Below are 15,770 nucleotides of genomic sequence, written 5' to 3'. Positions count from 1 at the left end.
TATTGCCTATAAAGTTTAACCTCTAGTCAGGGTTTGGGGGGCTAAAGGCAGTAAGTAATGAAAGTACGTATATGAGAAGATGCTAAATGCTACTAGAGAAATAAAGACGGAATGGGGATCTCTTTAGGATTACAAAATACTTCATCCAATATAAGATCAGTTGACCTTCTTATAAACTGTTGACAGAGTTTAAACCAGGATAAATTTACTGGGAGAGAGCTCGGCAATAATCATTAAAAACTTTTAAAAGTTACTCATATGCTTTGACTAGAAATTTGTATTAAGGGATGTGATGAATGAAGCAAATTATGTATTAGGATGTTTATTACATTAATAATTGTGAATAATTGAAAATATTTTCAAGATCCAACAATGAAGGCTAAAGTCAGGCTAAGTCAGATCTTCAGTGTCCAATGTGGTAGCCACCAGCCCCATGTGGATATTTAACTTTAATCTAAAATTAATTAAAATTAACTAAAATTAAATTTTTTAGATTTTCAGTTGCACTACCCATGTTTCAAGAGCTCAATAGCCAAGCATAGCTGGTAGTTATCTGCTGAATAGGGGATATTATAGAGCATTTCCAACAGCACAGAATGTTTTTCTGAACACTACTGGCTAAAAACTAACATTAGTGACATCCATGGAGCTTATTGAACTGCATGTTGCAGGACCTCGACCCCAAGATTCTGATTCTAGATGTAGTGTGTGACACCTGGTGATCTGAACTTTTAACAATAACTACGCTCACGCACACTAAAGTCTGAGGTGGTGCATTTCATAGAAAGGCTAATAATATAGGCTTTGAGTTGATTTGAGCACAAGGCAAATGAAAAACAGAACAAAGATGAGATTGGTGAGAGTGGTTTTCAAGCAGTCTTATGGAAAACCCTTTATGTTTGATTGAGCAGCTTACACATTACTTGGTAGATTTGGATTGACTTGAATATAGCTGCAAATTTATGAGCAGAGAAGAGGCACTCTCTGAAGTGGAAAGATTAATTTAGCAGTAGTCAATAAATAGGACTGGTGGGGAAGAGATTGGAGGTGGGTAGAAAACTAGGAGACTATTATTAATTGTTCAGAAAATGGGAAAATGAGATTAAGGCAATAGCAATAGAAATTAAGAGTCACATGGTACAGACTCTTTTGAAGTAAAATCTGGAATTGAAAACTTAAATAAAATATGGTATAGATCAGGGATCAGAATTTCAAGCAACTGTCTTAAAAGGAAAAAGACTAGGGATAAAATTATTTATTACAGTAAAATATTTATTCTAATTTTTAAAAATTAAGTGTTAGGGACGCAAATGCTATGATAGTTGGCCAGGGCTTTCATTATGATAATATTTTAGTAACATAAGGAATAAGGTCACATTGTAAGATGTGAAGACTCTCTTTCTGGTTGTCATACAGAGTAAAATACTCACAGAGGGAAAAATTTAGGTGAGTCGCCAGCAGATGATTATGAATAAAATAAAATACTTAATATATCAATCAAGTTTTATGATTCTTCACTCTTAGAAATCTTCAGTAATTTCTTTCCAGAGTGAGTAGCATTGTTTCTAAGATGATAATAAAAAAAACACAATATTATACTTTACATACTTTTGCCACCTCTTATTAAAAGATAGTAATCTAATCATTTAATAATTGGAATATAACTTACAGAATGAATGCATGCACTTAGTTTCATTAAAGGTTTTGGATAATTTATATTCTAATAAGGAGTAGAATTATGAAAACTGAATTATATTTCATAGGAAGTCATGGAGGAAAATATTTAAGATAGTCACAATCATTAAGCCACTTATGATGATAAATAGAATGGTGAATCTTAAAAAATAAAATACATAACAGGTACATTTGGTTATATAACCAGTTAATTTATTGTCCACATTTCTTACAAAGTGTGCTGATAAGAGTGTTATTTATTGGTGATAAAATGTGTATTGATTATTCATAATGTGCTATAGCAGTTTCTATAATCATTCTGTGGATCAGAGATTGTGATCTCTTTGTGTCTACTTTTTCTTTAAACACACATACATTCTCACATACACATACATTTTACATACACACCTGCATTCACATGCACACATAATATATATCAGGTGGTATATATTGGAAATGATATTTTACTGGATTACATATTGTTAGCTATTTGTAGTATATATAATAAATGCTGATTCTAAAGACCATGTTTATATAGAATACACAGCTACTTTACAAACACATGTTGGTCATCTTTACCATTATAAATACATTTATTTTTTGTAAATGTTCATAAAATATAATTAGTCTGAGTCCTATTATATACTGCAGAATTTCCTGTATGTTCTACATAAAAATATTAAACAGCTTTGCTTTTCTTATATATCTGACATTGTTCTAACTACCTTAAATATTATTATATTTCCTTAATCTTTATATAGCCCTATGAGATTAATGCTATTATTTCCATTTTATAGATGAAGAAATTGAGGCACAGAAAAGTTAGGTAGCCTATGTAAGGTAACACATCTAAGTGACAGAGCCTCGATCTAAATCAGTCAGTCTGGCTCTAAAGAATGTGCTCTAAAATACTACCATATCGTAGACACTATATATAGTATATATAATAAATATCTATGTCACTTACTTACGTGTGCATATATATGTATGTATATGTATATGGTACACACTGATAATGTTGATGTGCACATTGAATTGTTATTTTTTTCTCTTTTTAACATATATATTTATTTCAGATGCTTTGGATTTTCTTAGAATTTAGAATTGGCGAAAACATAATGTACCGAGAGAGAGGGCATGCCGCCGGGAGAAGTCTATGTGGCTGATTGCCCAGAGGCCTCGCAGGGTGGCATTTCCTTGCTGAATTAATGAAGAGCTAGTGCTACTCAGTAGACCCAGACATGATCAGACCTTTTGTAAAGGAAGGACACCAAAATCACCTTGACCTGACCTATGGATCAGAATGCCAATTTGTTAGTCTACTAGAATGTTCCTGTCCCCTAACCATAGCAACTTCTTTGCTGATACCAAGATGTCATTTATGAAGCCAAGGTAACTCTTCCTATTCAAAGAAGCTATTTTCTCAAGTCTGAGTTACTTCATATAAATCCCGGTTCTGGTGTATATAATACTGGGATACATTCTTTAACTGCTCTGTGCCTCAATTTCTCAATCTGTAAAATTCAATGAATCCTGGGACAGGTGGTGATAAAGTTGAAGGGAATGAACAAATATAAAGAATAATTACCTGGAACCAAAATAGCACTACAAGTACAGCTACTGCTAATTATTATATTAATGCTAAACCTTCAGATCAGACATTTACAAACTAAAGTCAAACCTGGTGATTTTGATTAAATGCTTGCAATATGTATGTCACAGCAGGTTCCTCAGGCCGTTCTGCCTACATAAGTGTACGACTGGCCGAAAATCAGTTCTCCTACAGGAGTTTGCTTCAGTGAAATGGCTACAGCAAAATATTTTAGGATTTGGATTAAGTTAGTTTTTGACAGTCTTTGATGAATTAGGCTTTTGGAAAACAGGCCTTTGTGTAATTTCACCACTCAGTGAACTGGCTTTTGGCAAATGGATCTTGCACATTTCTACTTAGAACTTCTTTTTGTGTTATGGTGTATATTCACTTGTAAGGAAAGAAGGGATGTGATAAAACTTGCTCTCAGTAAATGTGGATTTTCAATATAGCCATGTAAGCTTGTCAATTATTAGAATCCATCCTGCTTGTCAACAACAATTTTTTGGTTAAGGTTTTCATATTGCATCCGAAGACATTTTTTTCTTATAATATTTTATTAGGTCATTTATTTTTAGACTCAAAACACATAATTCTCCATATGTTATATTTTGTGATTTGACTCTTTCTAGGAAGTTTTTTTTACTAATTAAAAAAATACATTTTTCATTATTTTGGATAATTCCCCAACTATATCCTTCCTAAACATGTTATTTTACCTTTTAAATCTGCGTGTACATAGATACATTGTTTGATTTTTCACAAGTTTTAAAATTCCTTAAAGGGAGAGATTATTACATTATTTGTTATTTCAAGGATCTATAAATATGTAACATGTTTTATTGAGTTCTGCGAAAGCTTACTTACTTGCTAAACTCTAATTGACCCCGTAGATAAAATGGTCACTATTTGAATATTATATTTTATGATGCTTGATGATATTTTAAAACCATTTTCAGGATGAAAGTTCAATAGAAAGTGATGAATTTGATATGAGTGATTCAACGCGGATGTCAGCTGTGAACTCTGATCTTAGCTCCAATCTTGAGGAAAGAATGCAAAGTCCTCAGGCTCTTCATGGCCAGCAAGATGGTAAGCCTTTCAAACTGAACAAATAAAACAACAAAAACCTGAGTCAGAGTCAGAATGTATTAAAACAACCATCTTATTCTCTTGTGCCAGTTTTTAATGTTTCTACAGGGACTTTTTCTGTATTCTCAGGTTCTATTATCCACTTTCATTATTTTTGGATTCAAGTACTTTGTTCAAAAGTAGGGTGACAGACTGATTTATAAACAGATGTTAATCATAAAAATCAAGCTTGCCCACGTTTTGCTCCCTGAATACAAAACGTGTTGTGTCAGTGTAGTTTTGGTTTCTGTGATGTTTCCTAGCTTTGCTTTCTTGAGCTATAATAATTAAGCATTTAAAAATGATCAAAAGAGTAATTTGGATGTTTTAATTTTCCTAAAAGACAAAATTGTAATTAAAAAACAGTTTTTATAAAAGGACAGTTTTATCAAAGTGATTTTGCTGGGTAAGAAGATTTTTTTTTATATAAATTTATTTTTTATTGGTGTTCAATTTGCCAACATATAGAATAACACCCAGTGCTCATCCCGTCAAGTGCCCACTTCAGTGCTCATCACCCAGTCACCCCCACCCCCCGTCCTCCTGCCCTTCCACCACCCCTAGTTCATTTCCCAGAGTTAGGAGTCTTTATGTTCTGTCTCCCTTTCTGATATTTCCCACACGTTTCTTCTCCCTTCCCTTATATTCCTTCCTTCCCTTTTACTATTATTTATATTCCCGAAAAGAATGAGACCATATAATGCATATAATGTTTGTCCTTCTCCGATTGACTCATTTCACTCAGTGTAATACCCTCCAGTTCCATTCACTTCAAAGCCAATGGTGGGTATTTGTCATTTCTAATGGCTGAGTAATATTCCATTGTATACATAAACCACATCTTCTTTATCCATTCATCTTTCGATGGACACCGAGGCCACAGTTTGGCTATTGTGGACATTGCTGCTATAAACATCGGGGTGCAGGTGTCCCGGTGTTTCATTGCATCTGTGTCTTTGGGGTAAATCCCCAGCAGTGCAATTGCTGGGTCGTAGGGCAGATCTATTTTTAACTCTTTGAGGAACCTCCACAGTTTTCCAGAGTGGCTGCACCAGTTGGGTAAGAAGATTTTTGCTGGGATTTTGAGTTACTTTATTCAGCTGTAAAGGGAAAAAAAAAAATCATTATCTCTTATTCTTGGGTCTATTGACAATTCCTGAATTTCCAATTGTTCTTGATAGGAAGAAAACTACATATATAAAGAAAGTAGACTGGACAGTTAGTTTTTTAGGTCTACTATTTGTACAGATCTTTAAAAATTATCTTCGTAGATTTCTATCTTTGTAAGTATAGAATTATGTATGAAAGTTAAATTTGAACCTTACTATGGTAATTGTGAGTGAAAATGAAAGGTAATAAATAGAAGGCAAATGGCCAGTTTTATTCAACATTAGTTTGTTGTTCCTGTAATTAACAAGTTTACATGAATTTTTTTTGACTGAAATTTTGTGCCTACATCTGTAGGTAGGGAAATGAAACTTTTTTCTTGCTTTCTGACACTTGCTATTAAAAACTGGTTGTAAAAGATTGCTGCATTTCTAGCTTCTGTTAGTGATCTGTTTTTGCTGTCAAGATATAAGAAATCCCTAGTCTGGGTGACGGACACTGAGGTGGGCACTTGACGGGATGAGCACCGAGTGTTATTCTATATGTTGGCAAACTGAACACCAATAAAAAATAAATTTATAAAAAAAAATAAAGAAAAAGAAATCCCTAGTTTTAAGTGTACCAAAAGTTCAAAACACATGGTGGCAAGGGTGTTTCTTTTTCACACTTCAGATTAATCTAAAAGATATTGGTGTCCTTGGCATGAATTACAAGGAAGGCGGAGTGCATCGATCAGTTGGCTTTTTTTTTGTTGTTGTTGTTGTTGTTATTTATTTATTTATTTATTTATTTATTTTGATCGGTTGGGTTTAAAAAACATCTCACCCACTAGAGTAGCATAGCTATTGGGATAAAAAGGATATTTACTTGCATAATTTCTAAGAATGAAATTTTTCTGGTTTGATTATCTTTTTTCTTTTATAATATGAATGGACATCTTTTACTCATATTTTTTATTGGAAATTGTTTAGCACTGACATCCTAGAATAACAGAAATTTATATCAGTGATATATTTTTCACTCCATTTGTATTTATTCGTGTGTTTTGCTTATTTGTACCACGCTCTTTTTTAGTCTCTAATTCTGGAGAACGCAAGAGGCTGTGTCCTATGATGGAAGTTCATGGTTTTCTTGTTTGAAGTCGTCAGTTGTGGATCTTTGGCTAGGGAATAGCTAATGTGATACAAATTTACATTGATTTTAATAAAATTCAATGGAATAATTTCAAATATTATTTACTCTGAAGGGAAAGTGCTTCTTCATCATATATGGATGTATGCCTCAAGGATAGGGACGTATCTTGTCATTTCTTCTGTAGTCTAAGCCTAAGTCTTGCCTAAGTCTTCCCTTGTATAAATGCCTTTTCCACACATTTCTCACTGAGTTTTCTTTTACGAGCCCTTCTTTTCTTCTCCTACATACGAGTCTGCTGTAATGAAAGTCATCTTTAGAAAGCCTCCAATGATCCCATTGTGACCTTAAATTCAGTGTCCCATGTCTCTCCACCATTCCCACAACATATTTTCCAGCAAAACTCATTTAAAAAGTTGTCTCATTATCTCTGCTTTCTCCCCTCTACTCTTTCTGCTCATCTCTGGTAGGCTTTCATCCTTGCCACTTCACATTGGAGAGCCCTAGAGTGCAGCCCTCAACTCTCTCCTCCCCTATGTTCACTCTCATGTAGATGTTCACATGGAATCATGTAACTTTTAATGCCATTTACACCCTGATGAATCCCAAATTTATTTCTCCAAGCCCTGGTATCTTTCTTGAGTTCAGGACTATCTCCTCCCAGAAACCTAAATTTTAATATTCTTTAGAAGATTTATCATTGTATGAAATATTATATTTCTTATTTATTAGCTGTTTCTCTTCTAAAATACAACTGCTGTATTAATGAATAGATCTTATGCTTTTGATTTTCCTCAGTTGCTCCATTAGAGGTGGTTCTTACTTGCCCTATTATTTAAAAAATGAATATATAATTTTATCATCATTATTTGACACATAAGCTTTACCTATTCTTTTAACTTTTCAAAAAATTTCTCCTTTCTCTTGACAGTAGCATTATCCTAGGTAATTTGCATTGACAAACTACTGTATCATTCTATTTTACCTATACTTATACACACATATACACACATGAACACACCCAGGCATGCACACAAATATATGTACATACTCAGAAGATTTTATCATTCTTTTATAAAAATAAGTTTATATTGTTTACACAATTCTGTATCTTGTTTTTCTCATACAATGTCACCTTTTGTTTAGAGCTTCCTATATACTAATATATATATATGTATATTATAAAAATGCATATATATATATGTGAGTGTGTGTATGTGTATAAAATGGTGAGCAATGACATCGTCCCTACCTTCATGTAATATACAATCTAAAGGAATAAAAGTATACATGATATCACTCACATTTGATTACTTTTCACCTAACCAATGTGGGGAAATTCCAGTCTCTATAAAAATAATAATTCATAGTAGTAAAACTTGTAGTTTGTATCTATCTTCCTTAAATAGTGAAGACTCTGAGTGCTAGACATATACTGGATCTAGGGTGTATTACTTTCTTGTACATGGTGTACATTGATATTTGAGAGACTAGGGACTTGTGATATAACAAATCCAATTTTGGGTGGGCAGTCCCCATGCAGCATCAACCTAGAATAGTCTAGTCCAAAACTTCTCAACTTGGGCACTACGGACACAGCATTCATTGTTGTGGGGGATGTTCTGTGCCTTGTAGGGTGTTTCACAGTGTCTCTGGCCTCAACTCAGTATGTTAGTATTAAAATCTGTCTCCCAGATTGTAACAACCAGAAATGTCTCAAACATGGCAAATGTCCCATGGGGGTTATATCTCCCTAAGTTGAGAACAACTTGTATAGACAGAGAAGGAGGGTCTGGGTAAGAATCCAGTAAGATAGAGATTAAAGAGACCCAATGAAGAGGAGTTTAGAAGTGAAGATTGGAGAAGAGTCTAGGAAGTTCATTCAGTCCACTTTCTGAGATAATGGAAGTGTTCTATATTCATGCTGTCTAATACCATAGTCACTGCCATGCTGCAGCTGTTGAGTACTTGAAATATTGCGCGTACAACTGAGGGATTAATGTTAATTTTCATTTGATTTAATTTTAATTAATGTTAATGTTAATTTAAATAGTTGCATGTGGATGGTGGCCACTGTATCAGATGTGGAGCCTAGAATATTGTTTTACTCTGACTTGGCAGTTAAATGCCTTTCTCTGTAGCCATGGGTTTGATGTATCTAAAGTCTTTAGAGAAATTGTTGGTGAAACTCATATTTTAACAGTCAGCTGGAACCCCAGCTTAATATATGAATAATATAACATTTTAAATATTATTATTTTTTATTTTTTTTAGATTTTATTTATTTATTTGTGGGAGACATGGTGGGGGCGGAGAGAGAGGCAGAGACACAGGCAGAGGGAGAAGCAGGCTCCATGCAGGGAGCCTGACATGGGACTTGACCCCGGTTCTCCAGGATCATGCCCTGGGCTGAAGGCAGTGCTAAACTGCTGAGCCACCCAGGCTGCCCACATTTTAAATTTTAAATTAAAAGGTTCTATTTTCTTTAATACTAAGTGATTAATTTATTATTGTAAAGAAATTGAAATATTGTGATTTTTAGAAATCCTTCCCTATAATTATAACACAGGTAGGTATAACAATGTTTTTGTTAGGCATCATATAAAATGGAGAGTTAAAAATTCCTTTTTAAAGTTTTTTTTCCTCATTGTGCTTATGAAATATTTTCAATCTAATCAATACCAAGGGAAGAAATATAAATTCATTTGAGGGATACATGTATACTGTGTGTGTTGGAGAAAAAGAGGAAAAGAAGAGAAATATCTTTCCTCTTGACATCAGGCTAGATAATTAGGTAAGGTCAAGAAGACACAAATCAGAATGAAGAATTTAGAAAAGGGAAAAATTGATGTATAATATTCAGCTTCTTTTGTTTATTTTAAGCTTATAATGCTTCTCTAAGTCAACAAAATATAAAGGTAAAAATGTGAAAAATCTCTGAATCCTAGCATAGTATTTAACCTATTTTGCCTTTAAAATACTGAGATATAATTGACATATAACATCATATTAGTCTATGGTATATGACATAATGGCTCACTATAGGTATTTATTGTGAAATGATCACAGAAAGTCTAGTTAACATGCATCACCATACATAGTTACATTTTTTCTTGTCATGAGAACTTTTAGAATCTTCTCTTTTAGCAACTTTGAAATATATAATACAGAATCATTAATTATAGTGACCATGACGTAAATTATATCTCTAGAATTTATTTATTTTATAACTGGAAGCTTGTATCTTTTAGCCACCTTCACCCGATTTTGAGTAAAATATATTAAGCTATGCAAAACTTTTTTGCAGACTTCAAGTAATACCTGTAAGCTAAAATCACTTAAAGATTGAATAATCACTTCAGTTAATCATAAAGTAGGACGTTCTTGGAGCTATCATGAAATATATCGTGAAATATAAGTAGCTAAAAAGAAAGAGGCTCCCTTATGCAATGGCTGTGCTTTACAGAATTCCAAAAGGCATTCCTGATCAAAGAGCTTGAGAGAGCTCTTTATTCAAGTGTTTATCAATTTGTGTCTTGTTCTACCATCCATTTAAGTGGATTATAAGTAGAAATGGGCTCACGTAGGTTTTTGTCTTTGAATCCAGATTCTAGAAATTTGTGGGAACATGCCATAGCTAAAAAAATATTCTTTTTTTCCTAATTATTTATTTTATTCTCAATTCTCAAAATCCTCCAAACAGCTGATTTGTTTGTTGTTGTCTGAAGTTAAAGGATGTCTGGCAAAATAAAAGTGTCACATTTAGAGAAAGACTTGAAAGTTTCAGTTCAAAATAAACATTCAACTTCATTTGATAGAAGTATACTTTTCTAAGAGACATTTTACTTTTCTAAATTCATACTATGTTGATTCTATATTGATTCTATATTGATTCTATATTGATAGCTTTGCAAGAGAATATTTGTACTTTATCAGTCTCAAAAATATTAGATAATCAGCAGAGGATTTCTGTTTTTTTTTAAGTCACAACAAATTGTTGTATTTTTCCCCTTTGCCCTTTTTTAAAAAGATTATAAGAGTACAAAGGGAAGTTGAGATACCTCCTTTAACTCTGCATATTATCAGCTTTTATTTTTTTATTTTTTACTTTTTAAATTAATTTTTATTGGTGTTCAATTTACCAACATACAGAAAAACACCCAGTGCTCATCCCGTCAAGTGCCCGCCTCAGTGCCCATCACCCATTCCCCTCCAACACCCGCCCTCCTCCCCTTCCACCACCCCTAGTTCGTTTCCCCGAGTTAGGAGTCTTTATGTTCTGTCTCCCTTCCTGATATTTCCCAACATTTCTTTTCCCTTCCTTTATATTCTCTTTCACTATTATTTATATTCCCCAAATGAATGAGAACATACACTGTTTGTCCTTCTCCGATTGACTTATTTCACTCAGCATAATACCCTGCAGTTCCATCCACGTTGAAGCAAATGGTGGGTATTTGTTGTTTCTATTATCAGCTTTTAAAGTAAGGAATTGCAATAGAAGAAAAAAATATATATGTGTAATTTTAAAAATTACTTTGTTCATGACATTACAGAATATTTTGCTCTTGGGAACATGTCCCCAGATTGTCTCTCAACTCAGTAGAGATTTTTTTTATAATAGTTTTTTGTTTTGTTTTGTTTTGTTTGCAGTATTTGGTACTTCATTCATGTGTCAAACAATGACTTCTTTATGCATTTGAAACCTTAACAAACAGCATCTTATGTGCCATCTAAAGGACTGTAATATTTAAAAACAAAAAAGAGGGAAAAGGACTTGAGAATTAAGAACTCTTTTAATGAGTTCATTAATTCTTCAGGGTCTACACATGATGGATGAAAAAAACTACTTAAGGCAACTTTTTCTTTCAAAAATATGTTTGGTAATTCTATCATCATGGGAAATGCATAGTTCATTTACATAGTTTAAAAATCTCCCCCTTTCTAGAGGAAATATTTCTAGAATATTTATATTCTAGAAATGTTTTAATATGCTTTAATTGGTCAGACCATTTTTGAGAAACAGAAAAAAATTGAATTGGAACTTAGTGGTTAACCTGCATATAAATATTAAACTACAACATATATATAATGTATATTATATGTAATATATACACATACATACACATACAATCATGTTTAATTATAGAAACTCTGAAGAATTTTAGGTTTTAGATCATGGCTGAAAACAGGAAAATTGTTTACCATAAATATCACTTTAGTGAAAAATATTTTATAGGTTATAAATATCTTATAGGTTAATTAAATAATAGGTAAATATTCTGCATTCTAATCATTTGAATTGCATATCTTTGAGTAAAATCATAACTTTCCTTTAAAAACCTGGCTTTCAGGATCCAAAAGGTCAGAAGACAGTTTCTGAAAGTCAGAAAAGTATCTTGTTTTCAATTGTTAGGAAAAAAAAAAAATTGAATCCCACTGATGTCCACTTAGTCTTTCAAAGTCTAGTTTGTTTAGAACAAATGATTAGAACAAATATCCATCTCTAGAATCTAGGATTAAATTTCTATTTCCAGGAATGCAGTTATTTTATTTGGCAACACTAGTCTAGAACACTTTTCCTTTATAATAATCCATAGTGTACTGACTTCCAAAGTGTTAGTAACAAACCCATTGAAACAACATTTCCATGTGAAATACTTTTCCAAGATTCCTTGAGCCCCTTTGGATTCTGTAATGGAGAGCTTTGCTTCTTACTATGACATATGATACAGCAGTAACCCCCTAGAAGGAAGCATATTTGGGAGCTAGTTAGCCAAAAAGGAGGCAAATGTCCTATTCAGATGTAAAATTTAGTAAGTACGTTATTTAGAGCCTTGAACATACTTAGGTAAGGGTAAGTAGTGAGAGACCCAATATTTCATTATTCATTCAACAAATACCTGTTGAACCCAAGAATGAGCTACACAATGGGATTATAAGCATGAACATGACATGTAAAGTTTACCTCATGAAATTGCCATATAGGTTTAACCTAATAGTTCAAGCTCTAAAATAAATTAGAACATGAAGAGTATGGAAAAGCAAACTGTTTTTGAAGTTGAGATTTCTGTTTCAGAACAATGATGTATACACATGTGCATTGTGTATAGCTTGACTCAGACATTTGTAAAATGACCATAAATAGCCCTGTTTTAAGTGAAAACAGAAAGGAGTAAATTTAAAAATAATAAATTAGTTGTGAGATAAGTAACTGGATAAAGAGATATAGTAGTGGGAGTTTTACTTTTCTTCCATCCTAATTTAGATTTTTTTTTTTAAAGATATTTTATTTATATACTTGAGAGAGAGAGATAGAGAGACAGAGCATGAGCTGCGGGAGGGGCTGAGAGAGAGGGAGAAGCAGACTCCCCACAGAGCAGGGAGCCCATGCGGGGCTTAATCCCAGGACCCTGGGATCAGGACCTAAACCAGTGAGCTGAAGGCAGACACTTAACTGACTGAGCCACGTAGGCACCCCGTCCTAATTTAGATTATATACTGAGTTGGCAGCACAGATTCCTACCTGAGGAATATAACTAAACAGCAAAACAAAACCCACAGCAGATTCATGGGACCACTTCAAATGGGATGACTAAGACAATCATGTGGAAAAGGCATGGAGCAAGTGTTCCAGAACATACTTTTATACTTCTCACATTTGTACCTGGCAGTTCTGGAGTGTCAAGATGGCAACAGTCTCAAGAGTATCGAGTCAGGTGGATATGGTCACGGTCAATGCTATTTTTGGCCACTGTTAACTTCTGAGTGAGGATTGATATGCATGGGTTTCAATTAATGCTGTTTTCTTAGTTATGACAATTGTTGTGTACTGCAATTTTTTAATACTTCTGAAAATGTTCCTCCACTCATCTACTAAATTTTACAATCTGTTTGCAGTCTTTTTTATCTGAGTACTGCACACATTTGGATTTAATTTTAGAACATACACAAACACACACATAGCATTCTAACTGCTGTATATATGTGAATAAAATTTTATTAAAAGTATGTTTGTAACTAAAATTGCATCTAATTTAGCCAAGTGGGATAGTTTCAAGTAATTATTAAAGCATATAAACCAGCAGTAAAAGCAATTACTATTCACCATTTAATTTAGTTGAAAAATCTAATAAAACATGTTTTTAATAAAAATGATGTAAAACGGTATACTTAATACAAAATTAAATTTAGTAGTTAATTTTTTATGATGGTGAGTTTTAATTAGAAAAACTATTAAAATTTTTTTATGCAGAACACCAAATTCCCTATTGATGTAATGTTGTCTTGTGTAAGTGACTTTCTTTGTTCCAAAACTTTGTTTTCTTTTAGTATTTTTTAATTGTTTAGGAAATTTTGCATAAAGCAAAAAATAGTTAAAAGGATTCTTTTATATAAATGTAATAAAATATTTGACTTCCCGAATTGAATCTGTTCTTGATGGTATTCTCAATTTTTAAGTTGCATACACTTGTGGGATTAAAATACCTAAGAATGATACAATGCTGTTAGTTTTTCAAGTTGTTCTAATGCCAAATTTAAAAACAATTTACATGATAAACATTTAATTAATTATTCTGTGTTGAGGTGGTTACACCGATAAAGTTTTTAGAAAGCTTTCTCTTCATGGAAGTTCTATAAAAAATAGATTATGATTTTCAGAAATATAAAATATCTTTATACGTAATATAAGGAAGATAGAGAATTAGGTGGAATGTTTCTATGAATTGGAGGAATTTCAATCGCTAGATTCTTTTAAATATTATGTGTGCGTGTGTGTGTGTGTGTGTGTGTGTGTGTGTGTGTATGTTTAATCATTTGAAATTGTTTTTAGGCAGTTACTCTATTTCCAAAAGCAGAAGAATAGCAGTGGGGCTGACATGTAAAACATAAGTATGGAAAAAAATGCATAGTTATGCATTTACTTTAAATGCTTTTGTAAGGGATATTTTCTTATATTTAGGGTGATCATATTTAAAAGTTTACTTTTATCTTGAATTAAAATTCTGCTTCTTGATACTTTACTGATATTATATAAGTGATTTTTCATATAAGTACTTGTTTAGAAATTTAGTTTATTGATTTCAGTCTAAAGCTTGCTGTGCACTCCAGATACCAGTCCAATCTTAGGTAGTTCCTGGACCTCTGGAAAATTAAGGGAAATTGGCTAGCTTCCAGTCTTGATTTGGAGAGTCTAATCTGATCAGTGAAGGATGTCAGATTAATTTGGAATTTTAATTCTGGGTTAGTTCTTTGTTTTGAAGTATTATTCTTTTGCTTTGTCATGATCTTTCTGGCAGTGTTTACTAGACCATGAATGATTACATGGATCCAACATTCAATTTTTTAGCACCTCCAGGGGATGCCAAAATTCTGGTAGGACCAAGTAGCAGATACTAGACCCTTTGTCCTTGAATATTGAGTTTCGTCTGTCTGATAATGCATAAATAAGGTAAGAATGCACATGATACCAAAGAGATGTTAGAAAGTGCATATATTATGAATATTTATTAAAATAAATTTTGAACTTATAAGTTCATGTATCCAGTTATATTATAGAATGAGAACTGCTTGAAATTTACCAATTTGAATGTTTAAGTAGTTTTTTTTTCTACAAAATTTGTGTTTGTTTTTACTGCCACCTGGCTAACCTTTGTAAATTCTTACTGTAAAGTCAACACCATGCTGTGTTACTTACAATTTTCTTGTGGGTAAGCGTGGGTCATCTAGCTACTACTTAAAAAAAAAAAAAAAAACAGCTTTAGCCTTTGGATAAAAATAATTTCAAGGTTGAATAATTTCAGGGCTTTGAAGCTGATGTTGCATAAGAATGGTACAGAAAGATAAAGCAGTTACAAAATGGTGCTAAATTGACTATAAAAGTTTTTATTTACTAGGTTTACAGAGATCATAATTAGATGATAATTCATGAAGGAAAGAATAGTCAGAGGCTATTGAAGAAAAACAATGGAAAGGATACTTCATTATAAATTTATAGTATAATTGTTTTCTTATCACTCCTTTATTTGACTGGGAACACCTGCATGCAGGAACAGTACATCATCTGCATCCTTGCACCCTGTCTTTGGAGCCAAGAACAGTGTTTGACATGTTATAAGATGTAGTCTTTGAATTG

The 15,770-nt window shown here is 32.7% G+C and overlaps 1 protein-coding gene across 2 annotated transcripts in view; it reads left to right on the top strand.

The window, feature by feature from the left end:
- Positions 1-15,770, top strand: part of NOL4 (nucleolar protein 4) — a 393,871-nt gene that overhangs the window by 120,483 nt on the left and 257,618 nt on the right. For both annotated transcript variants that reach the window (XM_041761256.1, XM_041761170.1), the window contains exon 5: positions 4,225-4,357. In XM_041761256.1, the coding sequence (XP_041617190.1) occupies positions 4,225-4,357 (133 nt within the window). The remainder of the gene's footprint in view (positions 1-4,224; positions 4,358-15,770) is intronic.

Source organism: Vulpes lagopus, chromosome 1, assembly GCF_018345385.1.
Source record: "Vulpes lagopus strain Blue_001 chromosome 1, ASM1834538v1, whole genome shotgun sequence".
Classification (NCBI taxonomy): domain Eukaryota; kingdom Metazoa; phylum Chordata; class Mammalia; order Carnivora; family Canidae; genus Vulpes; species Vulpes lagopus.
The sequence above is the reverse complement of the archived record's forward strand: the minus strand, read 5'-3'. Positions and strand labels throughout refer to the sequence as shown.